At 47.2% G+C, this 27,560-nt stretch overlaps 1 protein-coding gene across 3 annotated transcripts; it reads right to left on the bottom strand.

Moving 5' to 3' along the window:
• Nucleotides 1–524: 524 nt before the first annotated feature.
• IFNGR2 (interferon gamma receptor 2) lies at nucleotides 525–27,098 on the bottom strand. 3 transcript variants are annotated; one of them, XM_069944704.1, is made up of 8 exons: nucleotides 26,934–27,098; nucleotides 11,137–11,250; nucleotides 10,408–10,531; nucleotides 9,288–9,457; nucleotides 5,062–5,210; nucleotides 3,654–3,801; nucleotides 1,720–1,871; nucleotides 525–1,378 (listed from the first exon to the last, which is right to left on the bottom strand). In XM_069944704.1, exons 1-8 carry the CDS (start codon nucleotides 27,001–27,003, stop codon nucleotides 1,220–1,222), a joined length of 1,086 nt encoding a protein of 361 aa, XP_069800805.1. In that variant the 5' UTR covers nucleotides 27,004–27,098; the 3' UTR covers nucleotides 525–1,219. The 3 variants fall into 3 exon arrangements, with proteins under 3 accessions (XP_069800805.1, XP_069800806.1, XP_069800808.1); XM_069944705.1 differs by having other exon boundaries at nucleotides 11,137–11,244; XM_069944707.1 differs by lacking the exon at nucleotides 11,137–11,250.
• Between the last annotated feature and the right edge of the window lie 462 nt (nucleotides 27,099–27,560).

Below are 27,560 nucleotides of genomic sequence, written 5' to 3'. Positions count from 1 at the left end.
TTTACCATGTCCATTCTTTGCTTAAGTTTAAGACTCTCAAGACAGAGGCAATGTTGACACGAAGACAAGATGCTAACAGTCTTGAGTGATCCACTTCCTTGACCTTTGCCTCTACCTTTCTAAAGCTAGCCATACATAAGAAGGTTAAATGTTGGTTTAGTCAACAGTTTTCTGTCCAGGTCAGGCCTGAGAAGTGGAAATCCAACAAATCCATCTATCGTCATCCCCAATATTTGCCATCCAGGGGAAGAGTCTGGATGTCTCCATATACATTAGATGGACGGACTGTCCTGATGAAATCAGCAAGTCTAATGAGTATGGTTTAACGCTTGTGACTCAAAGAAGAGGCTACCCAACCAGAAGTGACTAGAATTGTATTAACTACTAGAGATGAGCGAATCGGGTTCGGGTTCGAGTCGATCCGAACCCGAACGTTTGGTATTTGATTAACTGGGGCTGCTGAACTTGGATAAAGCTCTAAGATTGTCTGGAAAACATGGATACAGTCAATGACTATATCCATGTTTTCCACATAGCCTTAGGGCTTTATCCAAGTTCAGCAGCCACCGCTAATCAAATGCCGAAAGTTCGGGTTCGGATTGACTCGAGCATGCTGCAGGTTCGCTCATCTCTATTAACTACCCCTCTTCTCGGGCTATGCACCTCTACTTCTAGCAGATGGACCTTACCAATCCAAGCTACACCAGGTGACACCCTAAGTATTGAAATTGGTCTTATACCTCCACCATTGTCTTTTATCTCCATCTTGCTATGAGACCTCCATCTAGCCATTAATAGCCTACAGGAAGTCTACATATTGGACAGGGCAAGAGTCTCCAACCACAATTATGTCAGCATGCAGACTTCAAAATGTGAACCACCGATGAGCAATCGACCATCATGATAAAATTAGAAAGCTTCTGGCCCAAATTCTAAGCATCCAGGGAACACACAGGATAAGTACATTGATTTGTCAACAGAGAGTAACCTGAGTTATTACAAAAACGATTGTCCCACAGCATCACCTGTATATCCGGATAGGCCTAACTGTGGTGCCATGGTGCCTATGACAAGAGACATGTTCATATGGCACTTGTCCTGAGAGATCACATGGCACAAGTCACATAGGTCAGTATGTGTGTGCAGTAAATCTGACGTGGCATCTTCACATTGTTCAGATCCGTGCTAGTGCTAGTGGCGCCATTGTTCAGTCAGAGCTTCAGGTTTTCTCAGCAGACACCGGGTTTGGCTCAGCACATGCCTGGTTAACCTCCAGTAAGAGTGTTGAGTCTATAACCGAAATAGCATCGAATTGTTCTTCTTTATGACCGGGATCAAATGCGGCCTCACATGGTGAATCTGGAACGTTCTCCAAGAACTATAAAACATTAGCATCTACATTAATACCATCATCAGGAACTATATAGATAACTGCTGCATATAGAATTTGGGTGTAGAAATGACAGCATGAGAAATGCAGTTCACACTGGGGGATCGGGTTTATCCATGCCCGGCAAGTTCCATGCACAAGCCCTATTCATTGGAATAAGATTCGGCATACGTGGGAAGTATATGGGAACGCATCACAACACTGACCTTGCCAGTGACAGCTGCCACTGAGTATAATACTAGCTGTATAGGTCAGTTAGTTTTGCTATAGGGCTTGACCCTTGTTCATGGTCCTACAATGGTTTATGTAAAGGAATAGTAAGCACTCACCTGCTGTATGTGATATGGCATCCTGAAAGGGGGATACAGAATACGTTTCAGAAGAGCGTTGTGTCTATAGAGCATATAGCCAGTGAGTGAGTAGATCAGGCAGACAACGATGACACAGACGATAATCACCGCCAGATGCTTTCCAGTGTAATCTAAATATAAGGTGAGGGGGAAAAAAAAGATATATGCTATCATAACAGTAGTCTGTAAAAAAAAAAAACAGTACACACTTAGATAAAATGTAGTTAACAGGAGACCATGCTGGAACCACTGAAATCAATAAACGTAAGTATTCCCATCTGAGCTTGTTATTCCCTATCCATAGAAAGCTGATCACTAAAGGCCCTATTACACAGGCAGCGGGGGGATCAAAAGTAAAGAAAGCGCAAAACTGACAGGTCATCGCTTGCTTCCCCTAGAAAATCACACTGTGTAATATGGCCTTAAAGGGGAACTCCGGCAAAATCTTTTTCTTTCAAATCAACTGGTTTCAGAAAGTTATAGAGATGTGTAATTTACTTCTATTTAAAAATCTCCACTCTTCCAGTACTTATCAGTTGCTGTATGTCCTGCAGGAAGTAATGTATTCTTTCCAGTCTGACAGTGCTCTCTACTGCTCCCTCAGTCTATGTCAGGAACTGTCCAGAGCAGTAGCAAATGCCCATAGGAAACCTCTCCCGCCTCTAGACAGATCCTGAAATAGACAGAGATGTCAGCAGAGAGCACTGTGTCAGACTGAAAAGAAAACACCACTTCCAGCAGGACATACAGCAGCTCATAAGTATGGGAAGACTTGAGATGTTTAAATAGAAGTAAATTACAAATCTTTACAAAATTACTACTTTCTGAAACCTGTTGATTTGAAATAAAAAGATTTTTGCTGGAGTACCCCTTTAAGTGTCTGATCGCCGGGATCCCCACCCATCCCAAGGACTGGGAAGCAATCGCCCTTAGCCTGCACTCCATTCTTTTTTTATAGGCCTGGAGAAAGTTTACAAGCATCAAATGTTCTTTGGAGCGCCTATGGAAAGAGGATAACAAGAAGAGATGGAAGTACCCCTTTGAATGATGTGAATGCAGCCTAATATGTTGTTCTCGATTGTCAGGTCCCTGGAGTTTCTACCTCCGTGCCATGTAACTGCGTAAGTCTATGGGACCACCTTGGGTTACACAGGGAGTGAGGAGAAAAGTAATCAGCTCAATCAAGTGATCGGTGGGAATCTGACCCTGACCAATCAAAACTTTTCACATGTCTATGCTACAGGGGCAGGAAGACCTAGTCAGGTATTTTGCTGCTCAGAAGTCTTGGGCCTCGATGATGGAACTCTAAACACAAGCATATTGGCTGTTGCCCATTTTTATTTACTTTATATGTTATATAAATGGACAACTTGGGCACTAGATCCCAGGACCCCGGCCTTCAGTAATCATTTAGGGGAATGCACCATGAAAAAACGATCCACTGTGTAAGGCTCTGTTCACACTGTTGTTTCTGTTATAATGGAAACTGTGACAACGGTTCCGGACCCTTAAAACAACAGACATCATCAGGACCTTGAGAACCCAATAGACTTACACTACCGTCTACCAAGTTCCAATATGGTGTCTATCATTCTGGAAGAATTGTTTAGCATCCTGCTGCCATATCCTGACATGTCTGATGGAGCATCAAACTATAGTGTGAACACAGTCTTATACAGGGCCTTAAAGGGCAGAGTATAAACACTAAAGTAAGAATACATGCGCCTCCCTTTTACTCCCTGCATGACATATTACGGAGTGGATTGTTTTTTGCTGGAGACTTCTTTAAAGATGTCTAAACTGACAACTAGTGACCAGTATGCCCATTAAAATTCTATAGTATTAAAAGTAAACCAGTTATATTTTATGCGAAATTGTGCTAAGGTATAATATACGTATATGTGCACATTTACCTCTGATCATTGTCTTTGCACATTTGGGATCAGTCATCTGACCGTGTATGTGGTCAGTAGCTGCTTTCACCTGCACACAGTACATTGTCTCCTCCTCCAGGTTCTCCAGGACGCAGTGTGTTATCACTTCTAAAGGAACCTTCTCCTTCTGTGGGCCACAAGAGGGCATGTGTCAGTATATAACATATATATATATATATATATATATATATATATATATATATATAACCAAGAAATCGCAGCACATCCAAATAGTGCAAAAATTCTGTGTCTTTTATTTCATGGTATCATACCATGAAATAAAAGACACAGAATTTTTGCACTATTTGGATGTGCTGCGATTTCTTGGTTATATTGAAGAGGAGACTTTATCCAATCTCCGTCGCTGGCACTCTTGCATCGGATCTTTGAGTGCACTCCAGACTGAAATATATATATATATACACAAAAAGGCTCACTGGTGGGTAAGACACAATAACCCAATATCGCTGTATAGGGCACAGAAATGTACTGCAACCCCTTGTGTTCCCTGAGGAAGCCGGGGTTGGCGAAACGATCGTAGGGACAGTCGTGACCCACATAGTGAACATGGGTGAGTGGTAAATACTATGGAGATGTTATATTGTCTGTGGATAATTATATAGTCCTTTTACTAATATGGTGGCTATGTTTACATATCCCTGACACTGTAGTAGACACTTTCTAAACACTCGTAATCTGGTAAATCATTCATGTGGGTCATTTTTTACATGTAATTTTATTATTGTGTGGTTATTTTAAAAGTATATATACAATTCCTCTACATAAATCCCGTGCGCGCCGTTGCGCACCGCCGAAAACCTACGCCAGCTGAGGACTGGAGTAGGTTTTCGGCGTACATTTTGGCGGAACGGATGATAAATCGCGCGGACTCTGAGTCCGCGCCCTCCGTTCCGCCCACTTTCCGCCCCTTTTCCGCCCCCTTTCCGCCCCCTGGCGTACTCGGCGGAAAGTGCCGATTTGCGAATATTTTATTCGCAAATCGGCCATTTGCGTATAAAAAAATACGCAAATCGGCACTTTCCGCCGAAAATCATCCGTTCGCCGGATGATACATGTGGCCCAATGTGTTTTTAGGGGAAAATCTAGCTGTATTTTGAGAATGTCAGCCATAAATAAAGAGCATGATCATTATTTACATAGCCTCGCAGTGCCCCTAGTACTGTGGTTTCATTGAAGCGCCATACAGCTGTTCTTTTGAGCATCATTGTATTATTTAAACACTGCAACATAATACTATTGCCGTCTGTGAAAGACTATTGATATAATCTACATTTTTCTTTGGGGTCTCCTACTAAAGCTTCATATATGCCAATATGCCCCTTCCCCCTTGATCATACCCATACAGTATTTTATAGGTTTTACGCACCTCATTTTCTGCATCTTCCTTCTTCCAGTAATACAGCCAGTATTTAATTTTCAAGATATTTGGAATAGGTGAAAATGGTGGCAAAAATTTTACAATCAATGAGCCTGCATGGGGCTCAAGGACAAGGGACTGTACAGGACCGAGCTTTGCTGCAAAGCAGAAGAAGACATGGATTACTATAAAAGTACAATAATATTAGGAAATTATTAGTTGATAAAGGGGTCCCATATCCAGGACTATTATACTATCTAGAAGAACGCTGTTCACTCCAGAAGACCCAGCACTTCTATACAAACAGCACACCTATCTTAATGGAAAGTGTGTAATGCTTTGTTTCCCCTGTGGGGGTGCTGTAGGGAAACTGAACACTTACTGCCAGGTTCATCAGCTTTGTTATCAGGAAATGACCTATTATTTAAATCAAGGTGTACATAAAAATATTTTTATGGTCAGTTTTCATTCTAATTTTCCTTTTTTTTCTATATTATAAGATAATCTTTGATAAGTCTTGCAGTGTTTATTCTCACCAATAAGCTTAAAACTAAGCAGAGACTTCTTGTTTATTTCTGACAATGATGATGATGAGGAGGCCTCTGTACAGTGATCTGTACAGAATTACAATGAGCACTTACATAAAGATTTCAATCTCAGTCTTGTAACGCCTGGAGTAGTGGATCCACTGGACCGGCACCAGCGATGGCACAGACCTCACCAGGGAGCGGAGTCTAAGGGGCCGCTGGTTTTCACCAGAGCCCGCCGCAAGGCGGGATGGACTTGCTGCGGCAGGCGACCCCCAGGTCGCTACCCCTGGCTTGGTTGCTGGTGTCGGCAGGCGAGGCGTGGCAGGAGATGGCACAGGCAATGGTCTGCAGGTGAGAGCGCACGTGACAGGCTGGACACGGGAACAGGTGGAGTGACAGGGAAACAGGAACCAGGAACAGGGACTTGGGACCAGGTAACGGACAGGACTCAGGAACAGGGACTTGGGACCAGGTAACGGACAGGACACAGGAACAACAGGGAGCTGGGCCAAACGCTATGGGAAGCATGTAGAGGCTCCAACCCAGGGGACAGGGCATGCTGGGATTTATAGGGGAGTGATTAGGTGCAACTACCAATTAGGAGCGCACTGCCCCTTTAAATCTGAGACAGCCGGCGCGCGCGCGCCCTAGGAGGCGGGGACGCGCGCGCCGGCCGGCACAGCGGGAGACAGGAGCGTGGAGAGGTGAGGCGCCCCCCGGGGCCGAGGTGATAGCAGCGCCGGGTCCCCGACTATGGACACCGGCTGCTGCATGGGGCAGGAAGCGGTCGCGGCGGCGGCCCGGAACGCGGGACGCCGCCGCGGCCGTGACAGTACCCCCCCCCTTTGGCCTCCCCCTCTTTCTTGCCTGCAGATGGCACAGGAAGCCACAAAGTCTTTGACATCTTGAAACAGACTAGGCCACCAGTAGTGGCGAGAGATCCGTTGGCCGGTCTTACGGACTCCAGGGTGCCCGGCCTCCAACGAGGAATGACCCCACTTCAAAATACCTCTTCGAAGCGCAGGGTGAACATGAGTCTTTCCGGGGGGTACTCTCTGAAGCGAGGAGGTGACGACTGGTGCTAGGCGATCAGGCGGTAAAACATGGCAAGGGACTGTGGGTCTGTGGACGAGGACCTTCTGTAAGTTCTCCCGGTGGTGAGAGGACACGACCTTAGTCTTGGGTACGGAGAGAGGGTACACCTCGGCAGAGAAGGCATCCGCCGAGTCTTGGTCTTCTGCCGGTAGGTCGGGTAGAGGCTTGGCTGGGACAGGAAACGACATAGTACACTTGGTCTGAGGTGACCTGAGACACTGGTTGGAACAGTCCTGACCCCAACTGAGAATCTCCCCGGTTCTCCAGTCCAGTTGAGGGGCATGTTCTTGCAGCCACGGGAGTCCCAGGAGGACCGCGGGGGAAGAATGGGGCAGGACGTAGAAGGATATCTCTTCTTGATGTAAAGGACCCACCTGGAGGACTAAAGGTGCGGTCTGGTAGTACACACGGTTGGTAAGAATTTCGCCTGTGACCGAGGAGATAGACAGGGGCCTGGCTAGTCGGGTCACGGGTAGCCGCCATCTTTGGACCAATGTTGCCGCAATAAAACTGCCTGCTGACCCAGAATCGAGGAAGGCAGTAGTCTGATGATTTCGTCCTGAGAGAGTCCGGATGGAAACTGGCAAAGACAGACTTGGAATGGTGGCATTCACACCTAGGGACACCTGTCCCACCGGACCTAGGTGCGAGCATTTTCCGGATGTTTGGGGACGTAGGGGACATCCCAGCCGGAAGTGATCGGAACCACCGCAATAGAGACAGAGATTCTGCTCCAGGCGCCGGATTCTTTCATCAGGCGTCAGGTGAGCCCGTTCCACCTGCATAGGAATCTCAGGAGAGGGTTGGGACATCGAAAGGTCAGGATTCTGGAAAACCGGCGCCAGCTGGGGATGGCGACGGGAACGGGTTAGTAAATGTTCATGCCGAACCTCCTCCTCCCTCTCCGAAAAACGAGTATCAACTCGGGTGGCCAGTAGAATGAGTTCGTTCAGGGAGGTAGGCAGGTCTCGGGCAGCGAGCACGTCTCTCACACGACTAGACAGGCCCTTCTTGAAGGTGGCCAATAGGGCGGCCTCGTTCCAGTCCAATTCGGCTGCCAGGGTGCGGAACTGGATGGCGTAGTCACCAACAGAGGAGCTGCCTTGAGAGAGGTTGAGGAGAGCAGTCTCGGCTGAAGAAGCACGGGCAGGTTCCTCAAAGACGGAGCGAAACTCGAATAGGAAGGCCCGGAGATTGGCAGCAACTGGATCATCACGGTCCCACAGTGGCGTGGCCCAGGCCAGGGCTCTACCTTCTAATAGGCTGATGATGAAAGCCACTTTAGAGCGCTCGGTGGAAAACTGACTACTCAAAAGTTCAATGTGCATGGTGCACTGAGTCAAGAATCCTCTGCACAACTTAGAGTCCCCAGAGTACTTGCTTGGGAGGGCCAGACGGAGTGAAGAAGAAGCGTCAGGAGGTGGTGTGCGCTGGGCAGTAGTCTGCTGCTGTAAGGCGGCAGTGAGTTGCTGGATCTGCTGTGACTGCTTCTGGATTTGTTGCGCCTGCTGAGTGACCACTCTGGCGACATCACGGAGATCAGGCACCTCGCCGGGATCCATGGTTGGAGCCTACTGTAACGCCTGGAGTAGTGGATCCACTGGACCGGCACCAGCGATGGCACAGACCTCACCAGGGAGCGGAGTCTAAGGGGCCGCTGGTTTTCACCAGAGCCCGCCGCAAGGCGGGATGGACTTGCTGCGGCAGGCGACCCCCAGGTCGCTACCCCTGGCTTGGTTGCTGGTGTCGGCAGGCGAGGCGTGGCAGGAGATGGCACAGGCAATGGTCTGCAGGTGAGAGCGCACGTGACAGGCTGGACACGGGAACAGGTGGAGTGACAGGGAAACAGGAACCAGGAACAGGGACTTGGGACCAGGTAACGGACAGGACTCAGGAACAGGGACTTGGGACCAGGTAACGGACAGGACACAGGAACAACAGGGAGCTGGGCCAAACGCTATGGGAAGCATGTAGAGGCTCCAACCCAGGGGACAGGGCATGCTGGGATTTATAGGGGAGTGATTAGGTGCAACTACCAATTAGGAGCGCACTGCCCCTTTAAATCTGAGACAGCCGGCGCGCACGCGCCCTAGGAGGCGGGGACGCGCGCGCCGGCCGGCACAGCGGGAGACAGGAGCGTGGAGAGGTGAGGCGCCCCCCGGGGCCGAGGTGATAGCAGCGCCGGGTCCCCGACTATGGACACCGGCTGCTGCATGGGGCAGGAAGCGGTCGCGGCGGCGGCCCGGAACGCGGGACGCCGCCGCGGCCGTGACAAGTCTCCCCCTTCCTGTGAAATGACCACTTACAGTACCACAGTAATGTTTCGCATTCATGTCAATGGGTAGGGTCCTGTTCATTGTTGTCTATGCCCATTGGGCTTGCTGTAAAGTATATCGCTATATGCACAGCTCAGGCAAGATGACTGCCACAATAATGTACCATTTTTAATGGGATTGTTAAAAAGTGGAGAACCCCTCTAATCTCTAACCCTTTAATGGTTGCCCCCTTTAATCTCTCACTCTTTAATGGTCGCCCCCTAGTCATACAGTCATAAATTTGGACAACTGGCAGACCACCACCTATCATGTAATATGTATTCTCTTGACTTACTGTGTTTACTTGCTTGAAACTCTCCATTGCTTGCTTCGGCCCAGCTAGACCGCCGCTCTTCCAGCTCAGCCCGAACTTTATATCTACCTCTCCAAAAATCCCTTGTTTTATTTGTGAAATCACATTGTGTCTCCGTGATGCTCTCACACATCAGACGGGTACTGCCTGACCTGAAAATTACAGACAGAGAGGCGGTAAAAAAATATGATACTACCAAAAAGTTACTGCGTACATTTATTCCTTAAACTGTTGGATGGTGGATATACAGTATATACCTAATGGCTCAGGAACCTCCAGTCCCTCCTAGCCCATGTCTCCTAAAAATGTTTTAAAGTCCATAATACCCCTTTAAATCAATTCCAAATTAACAGCTACATCATTCCAGACTCCTAAATGTTTTGGATATCAGATGCATCCAGTGGTCTGGGATGATGAACGACTTTAATATTACAGATACTCCACTTTAAAGCGGCACTATCAGCAGGTTCTGGCCAGCGAACCTGCCGATATGCGCCACCTGCTAATTACCGTAGGACTGCAGTGCCACTGTTCCTCTCCCGTGGGGACCAGTACCGGGCAGATTTTTTTATAATTCCCGATATGCTAATTAGGCTGTTCCGAGCATTTGGGGCGTTCCCAATCTGCCCGGAGCACCCGCTCACCGCCTACTATGCATATTCATATATGCATAGTTAGGCCGCTTGTTACAGACTGCTCCCTGCACATGCGCAGTAACAAGCGGCCTAACTATGCATATATGAATATGCAAAGTGGTGGGTCGGGAGGGTAGGCTAGGCGGGCTGAGTGGGTGCTCCGGGCAGACGGGAACTCCCCAAATGCTCGGAACCCGCTAATTAGCATATCGGAAATTATCAAAAATCTGCCCAGTACCAGACCCCATGGGAGAAAGGACAGCGGCACTGTGGTCCTACGGTAATTAGCGGCTGGCGCATATCAGCAGTTCACTGGCCGAACCTGCTGATAGTGCCACTTTAATAATCCATTCTATCCTATGCGCTGGTGATCCCTAGATTTAGTAAGATAAATACTGTCAGATTTCTGCCCATATAAGTGTCTCCCCTGGAATAGCTGTGTGTCTGCTTATAATGTCATTACTCACAGTTCACATTCTACACGGTACTTCACAGAGAGCGGTGTACTGGGTACTTGAACAGGATCCCACTTCAGTATATGCTTCATATTGTAGGAATCTATGTAGACATTAGTGGGAGCTGGAAGCTGGTCTGTAAACATCAAAAATAAGCATATGAACATGAGTACGTATAGGGGCAAATAGAACCACCATGTAATAAAGCTGGGTGCTGATAGATAGATAGATAGATAGATAGATAGATAGATAGATAGATAGATAGATAGATAGATAGATAGGAGATAAATAGATAGGAGATAGATAGATAGATAGATAGATAGATAGATAGATAGATAGATATGAGAGGAAGAGATGATGGATGGATGGATGGATGGATGGATGGATAATTCAGCAGCACTCCATACATCAAGACCTGTTGCCAGACCAATGCAAAGTAAGTATCCAGCAGATAATCCACAGCACTCAAAGTCAGAATGTGGGAAAATTTGTGAACTAATTCCATTAAAACAATTTTCAACAATACAGTGCAGCACACAGAATACCAGAGCGCTCTGGTATTCTGTGTGCTGCACTTTATTGTTAAAGATTGTTTGGATGGAATAAATTCACACGTTTTTTCACGTTCTAACTTCGAGTGCTGTGGATTATCTGCTGGATAGATAGATAGATAGATAGATAGATAGATAGATAGATGTGATTTGTACTCTGCACTTTTGGCAATAAAACACATTTTTTCACCTATGCTGGTGTGCTGCGGACCATTGCTTCGTATTTTCTGGGATCCCAGGCCGAGGGACCTTCTCTGTACAGCACCCGCTGAATCTGAATTGGAAGTGCGGCTTTCTCCTACCTCTAGATAGATAGATAGATAGATAGATAGATATGAGATAGATAGATATGAGATAGATAGATAGATAGATAGAGCAACAGGATTAATGCAGCACTCAGAAATGTGAAAAAAAATGTGGTTTATTTAGCCCAAAACCGTGACGTTTCATCCTCACACTGAGGTCCTTTACAAGCAGTATCAATGTGATACTGCTTGAAAAACACCTCAGTGTGAGGTTGAAACGTCACAGTTTTGGGCTAAATAAACCACATTTTTTTCACATTTCTGAGTGCTGCAGTAATCCTGTTGCTATATACTTCAGCACCTGTGGTCGCAGGGGTGCATACTGCTGGCACCAAACCATTTGCGCGGACTCATTATCTTTTTCTGTTAAAGTTACGCCGAAAACCTACTCCAGTCCTCAGCTGGCGTAGGTTTTTGGCTGTGCGCACCGGCAGTACGCCTCTACATAAATCTCCGTAGCGTCGGAGCTGCGGGGGCATTTTTAAGTCCGGCGCAGAAAACGCCGGACTTAATAAATGTCCCCCTTTATCTTAACCTCTCTCTGGTGAGTTCTAGAAAATTCCAACCAATGGGACATAATGTTTCCTCTACCAATGGGAAAGTAGCCCGGTTTCATCCCATATATAGGGGGTGGGGTTCAGTTGGTTGGAAGAGGAGAAGCGTAGTGAGTGTATCCTTAGGAGTACCAGTGCTGCTGACCTAGACAGAGTGTTACCTCTGGGCCTGGCATTTTTGGCTAGGTGCCCACTACCCAAGACTGCAACTCTTCACCTAAGACATCTTCACAAGTTATAGCCTGCTAAGCCATAAAGGGGTTCTCCAGCGCTACAAAAACATGGCCACTTTTCCCCCTCTCTTATCTCTAGATTGGGTGGGGTTTCAAACTCAGTTCCATTAAAGTAAATGGAGCTTAATTGCAAACCACACCTGAACTGGAGACAAGAGAGGGGGGAAAGTGGCCATGTTTTTGTAGCGCTGGATAACCCTTTTAAGAAGGGGTAACTACCAGCATAGGAGACTACACCTGCCCACGTCTGGAGGGACTGATCAAGTTTGTCAGGAAATCCTAAATTCTCAAAGGATTGTCCCCAGTCGTTGGAAAAGCAGCAAGTTGCAGAGTCGCCCCATTTATGTTAATTAGATCGCTATGTCTAACCTCAAGGGTTTAGCTCCACACGGCTGGTCAAGCCTGGGGCTCATGTTTCTGGATCTGGGACTCCATGATCTCTCCCAGCAAGAGGCAGCATTAAAAAGCTGCGAGTACAGATATCTACGGATATCAGTAACGTCTCCACGGACCCCCAACAAAGTTCTGTACTTCCCGGACAGGTCCTCTTAGGTCGCCCCCTAGTCACAAAAGTATTTCATGTAAAGTCTTCCAAGTGGTTAAGTTATCCAGCAGTCTGTCTTCCCTCAATTGCACCACACTACAAGGGACTATCTATTTAACAGGTGTATCTCTGGGACCCAGGGAGGGCTTACACCACTCAGGCCCTGTGACAACCAGCCCTAGCTAGCACCACCTGGCTACCTCTGGGTCACTACAGTAAGTAAAGGCCCCATTACACAAATCAGGCAGATATGTCCCCATGTAACAAATAAGCAAACTATTGCGAACGTTCCTGCTGCACTGGCCACACGATTATCAAAACATGGAAAACCCCTTTAGGGTATATTCACACGACCGGGCTCGCAGCGAGATTCTCGCTGCGCGCCCGGCAGGTCCTGGCAGTTCCCATACACTACATACTTGCTGCGGTCTAAACGACCGCAGCGAGTATGTAATTATACCGCCCTTAACCCCTTCTGCTCCCGGCCGGCTCCCCCGCTGTAAGCATACTTTACCTGTCCTTGCTGCACGGGTCCGGCGTCCTGCTCTCCTGTCCGGCCAATTAGTGTGTTGCCCAGCCGTAGCCACTGATTGGCCGGGCGGGAGAGCAGGACGCCGGACCCGTGCAGCAAGGAGAGAGGTAATGTATGCTTACAGGGGGGAGCCGGCCGGGAGCAGAAGGGGTTAAGGGCGGTATAATTACATACTCGCTGCGGTCGTTTAGACCGCAGCAAGTATGTAGTGTATGGGAACTGCCAGGACCTGCCGGGCTCGCAGCGAGAATCTCGCTGCGAGCCCGCCCGTGTGAATATACCCTTAATCTTCTTATTTCCTTTGATCCGATTTTGTCTCATAATTAAACCTGAGAACTATATGAAGAAACCTTCTCAGAGTTTCCCAATAGATTAGTCATGTCCCACTTCTCCTATTCTCAATTCTGTGCCATGTTTGAACTGAATCCTCCAATTATGGCCGATCATTGCCATGTGTATGGGGGCCTCCTGACAGATGATTATGTCGGGGGGAAAAGGATCATGCATTCCAACTTCCCAATTGTCCAGATAAGACACCGGAGTCTGGCAGCGGCTTACCACAATTCTCTCCAGTCTCCAGAGTGGAGCATCAGCATGTATAGAGGGATCAGGGATCAGCTTATCGGCACCTCTGGCTTCCTTTAGAAAACTAGCTGCTGCAGCATGAGCATCCCCCTCTGCTCTGTCTGCAGAATAGCAAAGATTATTCAGACCAGCCCCCTTTGGTAAGATATTACATATCTATCATTTGTAGGTTTAGTGTTCCTTTAAAGCGACTCTGTACCCACAATCTGACCCCCCCCCCCCCCCAACCGCTTGTACCTTCGGATAGCTGCTTTTAATCCAAGATCTGTCCTGGGGTCAATTCGGCAGGTGATACAGTTATTGTCCTAAAACAACTTTTAATCCTGCAGCGCTGTGTCTAACGTCCGGGGCTTACATTTGTATATGCATTAGGCTGGCACCACCTCTCCTTCCCTCCTCCCCGCCCTCCTCAGCATTAGGAATGATCCAGGGACATTTACTGCTGTTTGAGCTTTGCACAGGTGTCTTAACGATCCAGCCCATGTTCATTATGCACACAGAAGGGGAAAGCAATCTGCCTGGAGCATTCCTAATCATGAGGAGGGTGGGGAGAAAGGACAGAGAGGTGGTGCCAGCCTAATGCATATACTAATGTAAGCCCCGGCCGTTGCGCTGCCAGATTAAAAGTTGTTTTTAAAACAATAACTGCATCACCTGCCGAACGGACCCCAGGATAGATCTTGGATTAAAAGCAGCTATCCGAAGGTACAAGTGGTTTGGGGGGGACAGATTGTGGGTACAGAGACGCTTTAAGACCAAAGGGGTACTATTTCTCCTTAAAGGGCCACGCTGGTGAAACAATTTCTCTTTCAAATCAACTGGTTTCAGAAAGTTATACAGATTTGAAATTTACTTCTACTTAAAGATCTCAAGTCTTCCAGTACTTATCAGCTGCTGTATGTGCTGCAGGAAGTGGTGTATTCTTTCCAGTCTGACACCGTTCTCCCTGCTGCCACCTCTGTTCATGTCAGGAACTGTCCAGAGCAGCAGCAAATCCCCATTAAACAAAAAAACTCTCCTGCATGGTTCCTGACTTGGACAGAAGTGGTAGCAGAGAGCACTGTATCGGAATGGATAGAATACACCACTTCCTGCAGGACATGCAGCAGCTGATAACTACTGGAAGACTTGAAATTTTTAAACAGAAGTGATTTACAAATCCATATAAATGTCTAACACCAGTTGTTATGAAAGAGAATAATTTTCACCAGAGTATCCTTTTAAGGAGAGCATCATAAAGACGTGTGGAGACTTGTAATTCAGGCTGGGAAGTCTGGGAAGAACATATACTTTGCATATCCTGGTTCCTTTAAGACAACAGCTATTTACTTCTGCTTTAATTGTTTGGATATGTTGCAAGGAAATCCCCATACAGAAGACGGCAATATAAATCACCTAGTAACACGGTGTGGGAGCCTGAGGCATACATAAAAACCTCTACAGACAAACTGGAAATCACCTACAGTACTTAGGAGGGAAAAATAGGATCATAAACGACAAACTGAATGAGCGTAAAAAAATAAATAAATCAGGACCTACATAGAGGATCTGATGACCGACACTAGCAGCTGCCCATCACCCTTCAATAAACAATGCCGCTAGGCTTCGGAGTCACATGTAGGGAGATAGGTTAACCCTCACCTGGGGCAGTGAATCAACCCTGGTACTATATGTTATTACGGTCATACAGACTTATTGCCACCCCATTCCCTGCCAGCTTCTCCTCACCCGGAGGATAAATGTGGGCCATGTGTGTAAAGAGGTAAGGTAACCCTGCCATTCATCAATGGACACACAGACCTAAACACTTACAAGGATAAATGCAGATATATTCTCCTAGTTTCCACATAACAATACCCACACAGACCTCCTTGTGAGACCCAATTACAGCTCCTTCCTAATAGAGTAAGTTACTTTGGCCCATAATAGGACCAGGTCTTATAAGAGGCACCAATACCTGTATTCACTAAAGTTACCCTGAAGTCAACAAAAAGTCTACAGCATCTGCTGCATCCCTATCCTGTCTGTTCCTCTGCCTGTGGCATCATTCATCATGAGGCAGCATGGCATAAACACACCCATACTTTCATAAATGTCCCATTATATATATATATATATATATATATATATATATATATATATATATATATACATGTGTATATGAGAGGGAGATAGTTATACAGGCTATAAGGGGCTTGGTGAGAGGGGATGACATCCTCATGCCAGAATACGGAATACCCCTTTAACCCTTGCTAGGAAAAATTATAAGCTGTGTGTATATGAGTAATAGAGTCCTAACATTTACATTACTCTGTGTCTTCATCTACCCCCCAACAAAGACCTTCCCCAACGATGGTTAACAATGAATCCTCTTTCATTTCCCCATTATATAGTCATGTTTGGTAGCCATGGTAACAGGTGATCAGCACACTGCATTCATCCTATACATCAGACGTGACTGTACAAAAGGCTTATGAGCTATGGGATAATGAACCTTATAGGTTAGTAGTCCTATTGCAATGGGCCTGATGGTGACCGCCATGCAGTGGAAATTACGCAACAATTACAATAGTAACATTAAAAAAACACCTCTGCGTAGACCGCCAATGTGGACAAGTTAATTGGTCCTTCAAACTTATTGTCGGTTTGCGCAGAGGTGTTTTTTATGTTACTATTGGCATTTGTCCGGACCCCTTTGTGTGCGGTTTTGGCCTCCTTGCTGTGATACTACATGCGCATAGTGGTAGTTGTGGCTTGACACAACCCTCTCAGGTAAGCAGACTCTAGTAAGCTCTACACTGTTATACTATCCTTTAGCATCAGCAGTTTTAACAATGGCGGAGTGCTTCCCGGTGGCTCCTGCAGGTTTCTCTCTCTCTCACACCACTGTGCCAGTGTCGGCTCGTCACACGGGACAGGAATAGTAATGTCTCTCTCCTCACACCAGCAGTACAAAGAACAATACACTACTTGCCACAAACTGGCACCTGGGAGCTCAGCCACACCATGGCTCCATGGTCTCACTCTCATAAACTTTCCTGTACAATGTTGCCTATTGCAAAGATAGTGAAATGTATTTGAGAATTTAGATGATCCATTTATTAGTATTATCCACTTGGCTGCTGCTGCTGCTGCCATAGGTAGCCATACCCAAAATATACAATGCAAAAAAGTGACTGTCTGACATGTTTCTTGGACACAAGTGGTTATAACACAAGTCACGGTAAGTCACCTGTCCATCAATTTTCATGGCAGTATTGGAATTAGACATCTGCTAATTCGGCTGTCACGTTGTCTGCTTGATAACAAATAGATGTTGGCACGTCAGATGAGAAACTTTACAGAACAAACAACTGCAGCCATTGCTGAAAGAATACAAGCTTTTAAAAGATCACCGGACTTCTTCTATAACGTCCCCTTGCACGCAGCTTAGACTATAGGTGGCTGTACCTGTGGCTTGCGGGTTTGGTCATCAATCTAAGGGCCCTATTCCTTGGGACGATTATCATTCGCATAATCATTAACGATAAACGATCCAAACGACCGCTATTGCGAAAGACCTGAAATCGTTCACCCATTTACATGGAGCGATAATCGTTACTTATGATCGTTCTTGCGGTCGTCTTGTCATTGCTATTGCGTTCGTCACTACTGCGAACGACCGAACCTCTTATTCAATGCGAACAATTTGCGAACGAGCAACGATAAAGATAGGTCCAGGTCTTATTAAACAATCAACGATTTCTCGTTCGGTCTTTAATCGTTAACTGCTATTCAACTGAATGATTATCGCTTAGATTCGAACGATTTAACGATAATCTGAATGATAATCGCCCCGTGGAATAGGGCCCTAAGGTGTATGGAGCTCTCCCAAACGACCACCTACAGACGACTTCAGTGGTGATAGGATTAGGGTATGATGGAGAATTAGTGTCAGACCTCTCACCATAGAGAATACAGGAACCTTGTCGAACGTTCCTGCATGTGGGAAGGAAGGGCAGCAGGGGGAGAGATAACTGACGGACGGATTGTTCAGCTGTCAGTTATTAAAGGTGTATGGCCAGCTTTACTACTGGCCCATCAGCTGCTGGTCCTAATAATGTGACTACACTGTCTATATTGGTATCCTGACAAACATAGAGGAGGGGGTTAAAGTGTAGCTATCATATGGCGACCAAGGCAGGACATGCTGAAAAAATCCTGTAGATACGTAATCTTCCTCTAACGCGAGCGGGGTCGGAACTCCCGAAGTGCCATAGACTATATTGTAATACAATTATAATAGACAGATTTCTGGTTGTCATACACAAGTAGATAGTTTCTGCCACCGAATAACAAGGGTATACAGGCTAACCCCTCCTTAGATTATTATTAGATTTTGGTCTTTCCTTCGGGATTCTATCCGCTTCCTGTTTTCTCATTATAAAAAATATTCCATGTCGCCAGATGTTCTTCATTCTCACAACAAGTAGATAACCTGTGCCAAAATCAGTATAACATGTAAAAGACATCTATAAAGTACAACAGACACCATATGACTTGTACCTTCCTTTGAAATTATTATACATCACACTCATATAATACATTGCCCATCACACTGTCCACACTATCTTGTTCTTCCCAGAGTACATCCTGGCACCATGTCTTCCCCAGGCATCCATCAGACCAGGCTCCTTCCATTGCCCCATGCCCCAGTTCTGATGCTCTTACATTCACCTTAGATGCTTTTTGCAACGGGCAGGGGTCACATATGCTCTGAATGGTCTGCAGGGCTCCAACAAGCTGCAATCTGTAATCTGTCTCTTTTCTATCATAAGCAGAAAGAACTTCTTCAGCAATTTGCTCTACAGCAGCTTCTCCGTGGGATCAGACCAGGCAGGCCAGCCTTCAATCCCCCCACACATCAATGAAACTTGGTCACCTATGAGCCATGACCCTGTCACTGGTTATTCCAAAGGATACCCAACATGACCAACCAAGCTGGAGATGCTCTAAAAAGGGGAGTAGCCATATACTTGGTAATGTGGCCAAAAAGTAAATCTCTTGTGACCAGAGGCAGAATCCTGCCTTCAGCTACAAAGGTTACTGGCAGAGCAGAGAGCCAATGGCTGCTTGTTCTGTCAGTCCACTGTATTAAAACTATAAGGGCCCATTAAGAGCCCTTATAGTTAAATACATACTGTAGGTGAAGGAGCAGACTATCTTCTGCTTAACGCCGCATGTACTGCAGTGTGTGAGTGACACAATGTAAAAAGGAAGATAAGGAGACCTCTGTTTCACTGCTCCTGCACTGATAACCCCTGACCTCTGGATGGAGCTCCCCACATTTCCCTACTTGATTGCAGCAGCCAGAGAAGAGAGGTCAGGTGTTATCAGAGCAGTGAAGCAGATATCTCCTTGTCATTTGCCTATTAACATAATTTTTTGTGTTGCAGCGCGTAACACTGGGTAACCTATACACTGCAGTACATAAGGGGTTAAACAGAAAGACACAGGACAGCTCTTATTTTCCCTGTGCATCCCTGGGCCCCCCTCATCCACAGGCCCCAGAGCAGCTGCCTACATTGCCTCCATGGTAGCTACACCACTGGCTCTAAACCAGTCATTTAGACATTACTATTTAGTCCCTATCACAGATCCTGAACTGCCAGACACAACCCATACACAGGTGTGGTGCTATTTCAGCAAAAAAAAATCAAAATAATTTAATTTCCTCTTAATATATTGTTTTATAAAGTATTTTATACCTAAAGCTCCTATTAAACTTACTGATCTTTGGCTGTCCACAGCCACAAACGATCATTGATCAAACACAGTTTCTAGGAACACTTGTTCCTCCATGTAAAAGGGTCCTAAACATATCAGCAACATCCTGGATATGGTGGTCTACTGCCTTTCCTATGCATACACATGTGACCTCCCCTGATCCCCATGAAGGATCAGCTCTGCCAGTCTGATCCAGTTACCCATACATCACTATTCAGCCCCTGCCACAAGTTCTTAGACTTGATCCTTACAGGCCACATTATACATCCTGAGCTCTGATCGTTTATAGAGCCTATTACCTGACTCAATCGTATGGCCACGGCCATATGGCTTTACTTCATATACAATACACAAACCAAAGACACAACAATGGTTAATAGCTAAACATTTTGGCAACTGAAGGAAAACTGTCGAATCAACTTAAGAAAAATTCTCACTGTCCTTGGCCGAATTCCTTAACTTCTCTAATGATAAACAATGTTCCACATCGAGCTGCTTCCAACTCTCTCTGGAGCACTCAGCACTACAGGACGGGGCTTCGTCATGGAACAAAAAGTTGGATCTGATTGGTTTCCTGCCATGTCATTGAGCTGATATGTTTAATTCTGAATAAAGACTATCACACTGTTTGCTCTGTGGCAAGATGTATTATCATCCTGAATTATGACATCATCATAACTAGCAGAAGGAGAAAAGAGTCCAAAATGTTTATGCCTGCCTGTGCAGTGGGTGCTAATGTAATGAACGCCACCTCCCAAATGTTACCTGTCACCCAATGTCATGAAGGATGAGGAAATGTGATGTCAATATAATAGTGTGGTATCCCACCATGGGTGCTGCTATAGGTAACACCCTTCATAAAAGTCTGTACTTACTGTTAGTCAGTGGTGATAAAGGTAATGATAAACTTTCGCCACTAGATGTCGCTGTATTAGATATGTGTATTCAGATGTTGCACAGCTGAAGTGTGTAAAGGGTTATTGTTTATTTGTGTGTCACATGGATCTGTGAACCTATGGGAATCTTTTCTTCTTCTTTCCTATCACCCCTCTTCTCACTTCTTCTATTGCATTCTTCACCCACTTACAGTGCACTTTAGATACGCTGAGGAAGGAAGTCACATGGGTGGAGGAAGTGCATGGGTCTTTTGTGGTGGACATTGTAGAGGAAGGACGCAAGCTAGACAGCTCTCTACAGTGGTCCCTCTCCAGGCCCTAGCCCTCTGCCAGGTCCCCCTACTCTAAAGAGTTCAGTCTTAGTCAGGTCCTCGTATGGGTAGGAAGCAAGACAAGACACAGCTAACAGTTTCTCCTCAGTTTACTTTACACAAGACTATGCAGTGTTAAAACTCCTACAGGAGAGGACAAGTCAGAGACAACCTCAACCCACACCGTGGACTAGGAGAGTCATAGAGCAGGACAGTATCCAGAGACAGCAGTAAGGTAGGATCCGGATAGAGCAAAGTTGCAAAGGCCTAGGAATCTTGCAGTGCGGTTGTCAGCAGTGAACCCTCAGCATTCCGCTCATCCCAGGTAACAAGGCCTGGGGCCTTGTGTCACCCTCATAGGACGGGTCACCCGACACTGGTGGGCATTAGGTAGTGTGAAGACCCAAAGGTCAATACACAGGCACAAGTATTCTCTTCTTCTTCTTCTACTAAGTATTCTTTTACCTCATCCTCCAACATCCCGGCAGAGCACAGTACTAATTGGGTTGAGACTCTCATAACATCCTCCTCTCTGCTACTCTGATCCTTTATATCTCTCAACACGCTACTCAGTCAGCACGACTGTACTTCTCACTACATTCCTATCACAGATCTAGTTGCTGTATTGTCCAGTGTTTGTCCAAAAGTATTATCAAGTGTATTATCAAGTGCTTTCTCAAGGGAAACTTCAACTGTCAAGGCACAACTGTATAACCTGCTGCACACACATACTTTTCCAGTAAAAACAGGCTTATCTATGGTAAAGAGACTCTGTGATTCTTTGCCTCACACTGACACAGTACACACCGCAACCTTGTGACATTTCCCTTCCTGAAGGTGGCAGTTCTGATAGTCCGGGAGGGTCACTACACCACTCTGGCCATCCGTAACTAAACAAACCCAAGGGACCCGTAGCAGCCTGGCAGGACACTGTCCACAGGGGAACAAGGTACAACCGGCCTTATAAACTAAAAGCAGGCGTGCCATCACACCTGTGTGCCCAACTGGCACTGGTGTCACCAGAGCCTGGCTGGAAAATTTTAGCCTGGGGGGCAAGCACACAGCACTGGCCCATGAGTAGCAGGCTAGCGGCCCATCCTTCAAGGACCACTCTGGCCCTTACCTACTATTACCCTCCCAAATCAGTGTGGGGAAATTAGATGCCACACGTGCCACAGAATTATGGTATTGGGGCCATAGTTCCAAGCCACGAACAGCCCTTGTGATTGGCTGTGAAGGCCAGCCCGGATTAAAGGAAACCTACCTCCAGGTGCGCTGCATGGTACCATAAGGGTGCCTTTACACAGACAGATTTATCTGACAGATTTTTGAAGCCAAAGCCAGGAACAGACTATAAACAGAGTAACAGAGGTCATAAAGGAAAGACTAAGATTTCTCCTCTTTTCAAATCCATTCCTGGCTTTAGCTGCAAAAATCTGTCAGATAAATCGGTCTGTGTAAAGGCACCCTTATGGTTCCATTTCGCCCCTCTTATCCTGGTACAACCATCAGCCCCTAAAGGTCCAGCACCAAATCTCTACAGCATCAGCTGTTAGAGGATTTTCTGTCCGTATATACTACAACTCCCAGCATATCCTGAGGGCTTCAGACTGTCAGTAAATGCTGGGAGTTGTAGTGTCTGCAGCTGGTATAGTTGGAAGATCCTAGGTGTATTGCACACTGGAGGCTTTGTGGAAGATCAGAATACATAGATCTGTAGGGGCTGACCAAATCCAGTACGCAATATTACCAATAATACCTTAAGGCCTCGTTCCCACTGAGCAAAGGTAGCGGAATTCCGCGACGGAATTGTCCGCCGCGGAATGCCGTTAGCCTCCCGCTCATAATGGGAGTCTATGGGAGGCGCGCGCTCCTGCTCTGTACGTGCTGAAGAATGAACATGTTGACTCGCTGTGTCTCCATAGTAATAATGCCACCAGTGCTGTGTCTCCATAGTAATAATGCCCATTGCTGTGTCCCCATTTAGAAATAATGTCTTCTGCTGTGCCCCATATAGTAAAAATGCCCCTGTGCTAAGTCCCCACAGTAATAATGTCCCCTCGCTGTGTCTCCATAGTAATAATGCCCCAGTGCTGTGTCCTCATTTAGTAATAATGTCTTCTGCTGTGCCCCATATAGTAAAAATGACCCGTGCTGTGTCCCCATAGTAATAATGTCCCACTGTGCTGTACTCCCATAGTTATAACATCCCCTGCTGTGCCTCCATAGCAATAATGCCCCCTGTGCTGTGTCCCTATAGTAATAATGTCTCCTACTGTGCACCCATAGTGATAATGCAGCCCCATAATTATGTCCCCTGCTGTGCCTTCATAGTAATAATGCCCCCAGTGCTGTACTCCCATAGTTATAACATCCCCTGCTGTGCCTCCATAGTAATAATGCCCCCTGTGCTGTGTCTCTATAGTAATAATGTCTCCTACTGTGCACCCATAGTGATAATGCAGCCCCATAATTATGTCCCCTGCTGTGCCTTCATAATAATAATGCCCCCAGTGCTGTACTCCCATAGTTATAACATCCCCTGCTGTGCCTCCATAGTAATAATGTCTCCTACTGTGCACCCATAGTGATAATGCAGCAGGCGGGAGTGGTAGCACAGAGCATTGAGGAAGAAGCGGCTAGCTGGCTGAGCAAGATCAGGGTTGCTGGGGGTTTAGTGCTTGGGCTGCTGCTGGCACCTATATAGTAGCCAGTCCCCCCATAGTGCCCCATATAGTAGCCAATTCCCCCCTCATAGGGCCCTATCTAGTAGGCAAATCCCTCCAATAGTGCCTCATATAGTAGCCCATTCCCCCATAGAGCCCCATCAAGTAGCCAATCCCCCATAGTGCCTCATATAGTAGCCAACTCCCTCACTTCATAGTGCCCCATATAGTAGCCAATCCCCCCTCCATAGTGCCCCATACAGTAGTCAATCCCCCATAATGCCCCACATAATAGCCATTCCCCCCTCCATAGTGCCCCATACAGTAGTCAATCCCCCCATAATGCCCCACATAGTAGCCAATCCCCCCTCCATAGTGCCCCATACAGTAGCCAATCCCCCCATAATGCCCCACATAGTAGCCAATCCCCCCCACCTCCATAGTGCCCTAAATTGTAGCCAATTCCCCCCTCTATAGTGCCACATATAGTAGCCAATTCCCCCCTGTATAGTGCCCCATATAGTAGCCAATTCCCCCCTCTATAGTGCCGCATATAGTAGCCAATTCCCCCCTGTATAGTGCCCCATATAGTAGCCAATTCCCCCCTCTATAGTGCCGCATATAGTAGCCAATTCCCCCCTCTATAGTGCCCCATATAGTAGCCAATTCCCTCCCACCCCATAGTGCCCCAAATAGTAGCCAATTCCCTCCTCTATAGTGCCCCATATAGAAGTCAATTCCCCCCTCTATAGTGCCGCATATAGTAGCCAATTCCCCCCACTATAGTGCCCCATATAGTAGCCAATTCCCTCCCCCCCTCCATAGTGCCCTAAATAGTAGCCAATTTCCCCCTTTATAGTGCCCCATATAGTAGCCAATTCCCCCCTCTATAGTGCCCAATATAGTAGCCAATTCCCCCCTCTAAAGTGCCCCATATAGTAGCCAATTCCCCCCTCTATAGTTCCCCATATAGTAGCCCCAGAAGTGCCCTATATAGTAGCCAGACCCCCATAGTTCCCCCCACTAGAAAAACAATAACTCACTGGCTCCTCTCCTGGCAGCGAGCGTTCTCCTCTCTCATCTTCCGGCGCAGGCATCAGGGTGCGGAGACGCTGCCTGTGTTGGGTGTCCCTGCAGATAGAGGCTGCAGGTCACAGTGTCTCTGAACCCTGATGCCTGTGCCGGAAGATGAGAGAGGACCTGCTGGGGAGCGGGACAGGTGAGTTGCGATCCCTGGTTTCCACCCATCCCCCCCCACCCTTCACCTAAGGATTAGATGGCTGCTCTGCTAATCGGAGGCTGAGGGCCGCTGCCGGACTGAGGGAGCTACCAGACACTCGGTTGGCAGCGGCCCTTAGCCTCCGATTAGCAGCGCAGCTGCGTCGCTGTTAGTTAATCTAGGGCCGGGCCGGTCTTTCCCAAGTACATTATAGGGCTGGACTGGCCCTATAATGTACTTGGGAAAGACCAGCACGGGAGGCAAATGCCCCAGGCCCAGCCCGCCCCTGGGCGTCACAAAGAAACATCCTAAGGTCCAGCTGTATCTCGGCCAACCACCACCTGAGTGGCGTCACACCTCACTACCTAGCAAGTGACCGTCCGCTCCTCCGACACAACATTCCAGGGGGTCACCACAATAGCACCAAATCTCATCATCTCCTCGGCCATTGCGGATTGGTGTCTGATCAGTGATATCACTTTCATCCAATGCTCCACACTCCATGATTTTTTTCTTTAGCCCCTATAACCTTGTTTTCCTCTGTATAAGTGTCAGTCGAGCTTACCCTGTTTCTATTCATTTGTTTTTTATTTATCTTGTCTAGCTCTAGTGTCAGCCTGAGCCACCGGACGATCGGAGGATTCCCCAGTCACTCCCAGCTGCCACCCTTCCCCAGTCACCCCCAGCTTCTCCCCCTCCCCATGCCCCCCCCCCAGCTGCCTCCCTTCCCCAGTCACCCCCAGCTGCTCCTCCTGCCCCCCCCCCCCCAGATGTACTTCTGTACTACAAATCCCAGCATATCCTGAGGGCTGCAGACTGTCAGTACATGCTGGGAGTCGTAGTGCCTGCAGCTGTTGTAGTTGGGTCCTAGGTGCATTATACACTGGTTGCTTTGTGACATATAAGAATACATAGATCTGTGGGGGCTCAGTGTAGGGAAGTGACCCCAGAACAGCACTAATAGGGGATAGAAAAAAACATCTCCCCCTATCCCCTATTAGTGATGTTCTGGGGTCACTTCCCTACACTGAGCCCCCACAGATCTATGTATTCTTATATGTCACAAAGCAACCAGTGTATAATGCACCTAGGACCCAACTACAACAGCTGCAGGCACTACAACTCCCAGCATGTACTGACAGTCTGCAGCCCTCAGGATATGCTGGGAGTTGTAGTACAGTAGTACAATCCTCTGGTAACTGCCGCTGTAGACACATGTATTGCTGGACCCTCAGGGCCGATGGTTGTCACCCACAGATTACAGCCACCAGGAGCCTCTGCACACAGTGATTTATTAAAGTGTTGTCCTCTCAGAAACTACAACTCCCAGCATACCCTGAGAGCAGTATAAAAATAGGGGGTTCTGAGAGTTTTAGTTCAACTGAAAATGTTATTCACAAGGGATTTGTCACAGATACAGATGAATCCAGGAAAGGAGCAGGTCAGCATGTCGTGTCTCACTGGTTCTATATTGGTGGGCCCCAGGTACCCCGGTCCGACACTGTCTAGCTCGCTCTCTATTTTCTTTGCTTTCTATATTGCTTCACGTTTTGTAGCCTGACACTTTAACATTTTTTTTTTATAACCTTCCTATTTTCTTTACACTTGTACCATGTTTTACATACAGATTTGCAGCACTCTCAATATCTTGACGGAGCTATATGAGTATGCACATGAAATAGGTAGGTAGATAGCCAGACCCCAGAGTCAGTATTTTGGATAGCGCTGCAAACTAAATTATTTTTGTTGTAATACCATGAGGCAGGACGCATAACACTAATGTCAACAGATAACATATCTAAAGTACTAAACTATAAACAAATAAGAGAAACTAAAAAATGCTGCAGATCTGCTGCGGATCCTGTACGTGTGAACGCACCCTTGAGAATAGGGACCAGACTCTAGACTGAATAAAGCCATGGACTCTATTCACTCTTTATAGGGCCATTGGAGATAGAGTACAAAGTTCAGCTTTATATGTGGCTCCATAGAGAACTAATGTCGCTGTAACCTATTAAAAGTTCTAACGTCTGGAATACCCCTATAAAGTGCTTATCTGACGCTCTATCATTAGCATAGGCCATCAATATTACATGGGTGGTGGTCCGGCTCTCTGTCCCTCACTGATTTAGGGGGGCACACTTATTAGGGGGCACCAGGCACAGATTTGTACCTTTGTTACCATGTAAGGGAACAGGCCTGGGCTCTAATACCAGGCACAGCTGCTGATAGAAGAGTGGTTCTGTGCCCAGTAAACAAAGAAGACAGACGCACGTAGAGACACGTAAGTATCAGAAATAAACTCAGCTCTGCTACAACGACCATAAATATAGACATTCAGAACATAACAGTGTATATAGTGCAGCCAGGACTCACCCCACATAGCTGTGGTGATGCAGAAGGATATGGGCATCAGGGTGGTCAGTGCCAGGAGAAGGGGCCACATGGTATCCTGATCAGATCCTAGGAAGGTGCAGGACAATGAGGTGACACCTCCGGCTGTTCTCCAGGCCTGGTGTGCCTGAGCTGCCTTCCTGCTCAGATGGCTCCTCCTTTACAGAAACCCAGCCAAAGCCTTCCCATCTATTCACTGCCTGCTAGTCACACAATATCCCTGCCCTCCCCTCCCTGCCCTCTGTACAGGATAGATAGCAGCTCAGCTAAACCTCTTCCTCCTCCTGTCTGCTATACAGTGGCGTAGCCACCGTGGTCGCGGGGGTCGCCGCCGCGACCGGGCCCGCCACAAGGGGGGCCCGCGGGGCCCCCCGATCAATCACTCTTGTGACCGCAAGCATTGTTTTGCTTGCGGTCACAAGAGTCGGGCTCCGTCTTCCCCCGGCTGCTGCCGGGGGTGTCGCGTCTTACCCCCGGCAGCGCGCGCATCCCAGAACTCCCTGCGCGCCTTGGGCCCTGACTTCCGGTTTCCGGCGCGCAGGGAGTTCTGGGATGCGCGCGCTGCCGGGGATAAAACGCGACACCCCCGGCAGCCGCGCAGCAGCCGGG

Source organism: Dendropsophus ebraccatus, chromosome 11, assembly GCF_027789765.1.
Source record: "Dendropsophus ebraccatus isolate aDenEbr1 chromosome 11, aDenEbr1.pat, whole genome shotgun sequence".
Taxonomy (NCBI): domain Eukaryota; kingdom Metazoa; phylum Chordata; class Amphibia; order Anura; family Hylidae; genus Dendropsophus; species Dendropsophus ebraccatus.
This window is presented reverse-complemented; position numbering and strand designations above follow the sequence as displayed.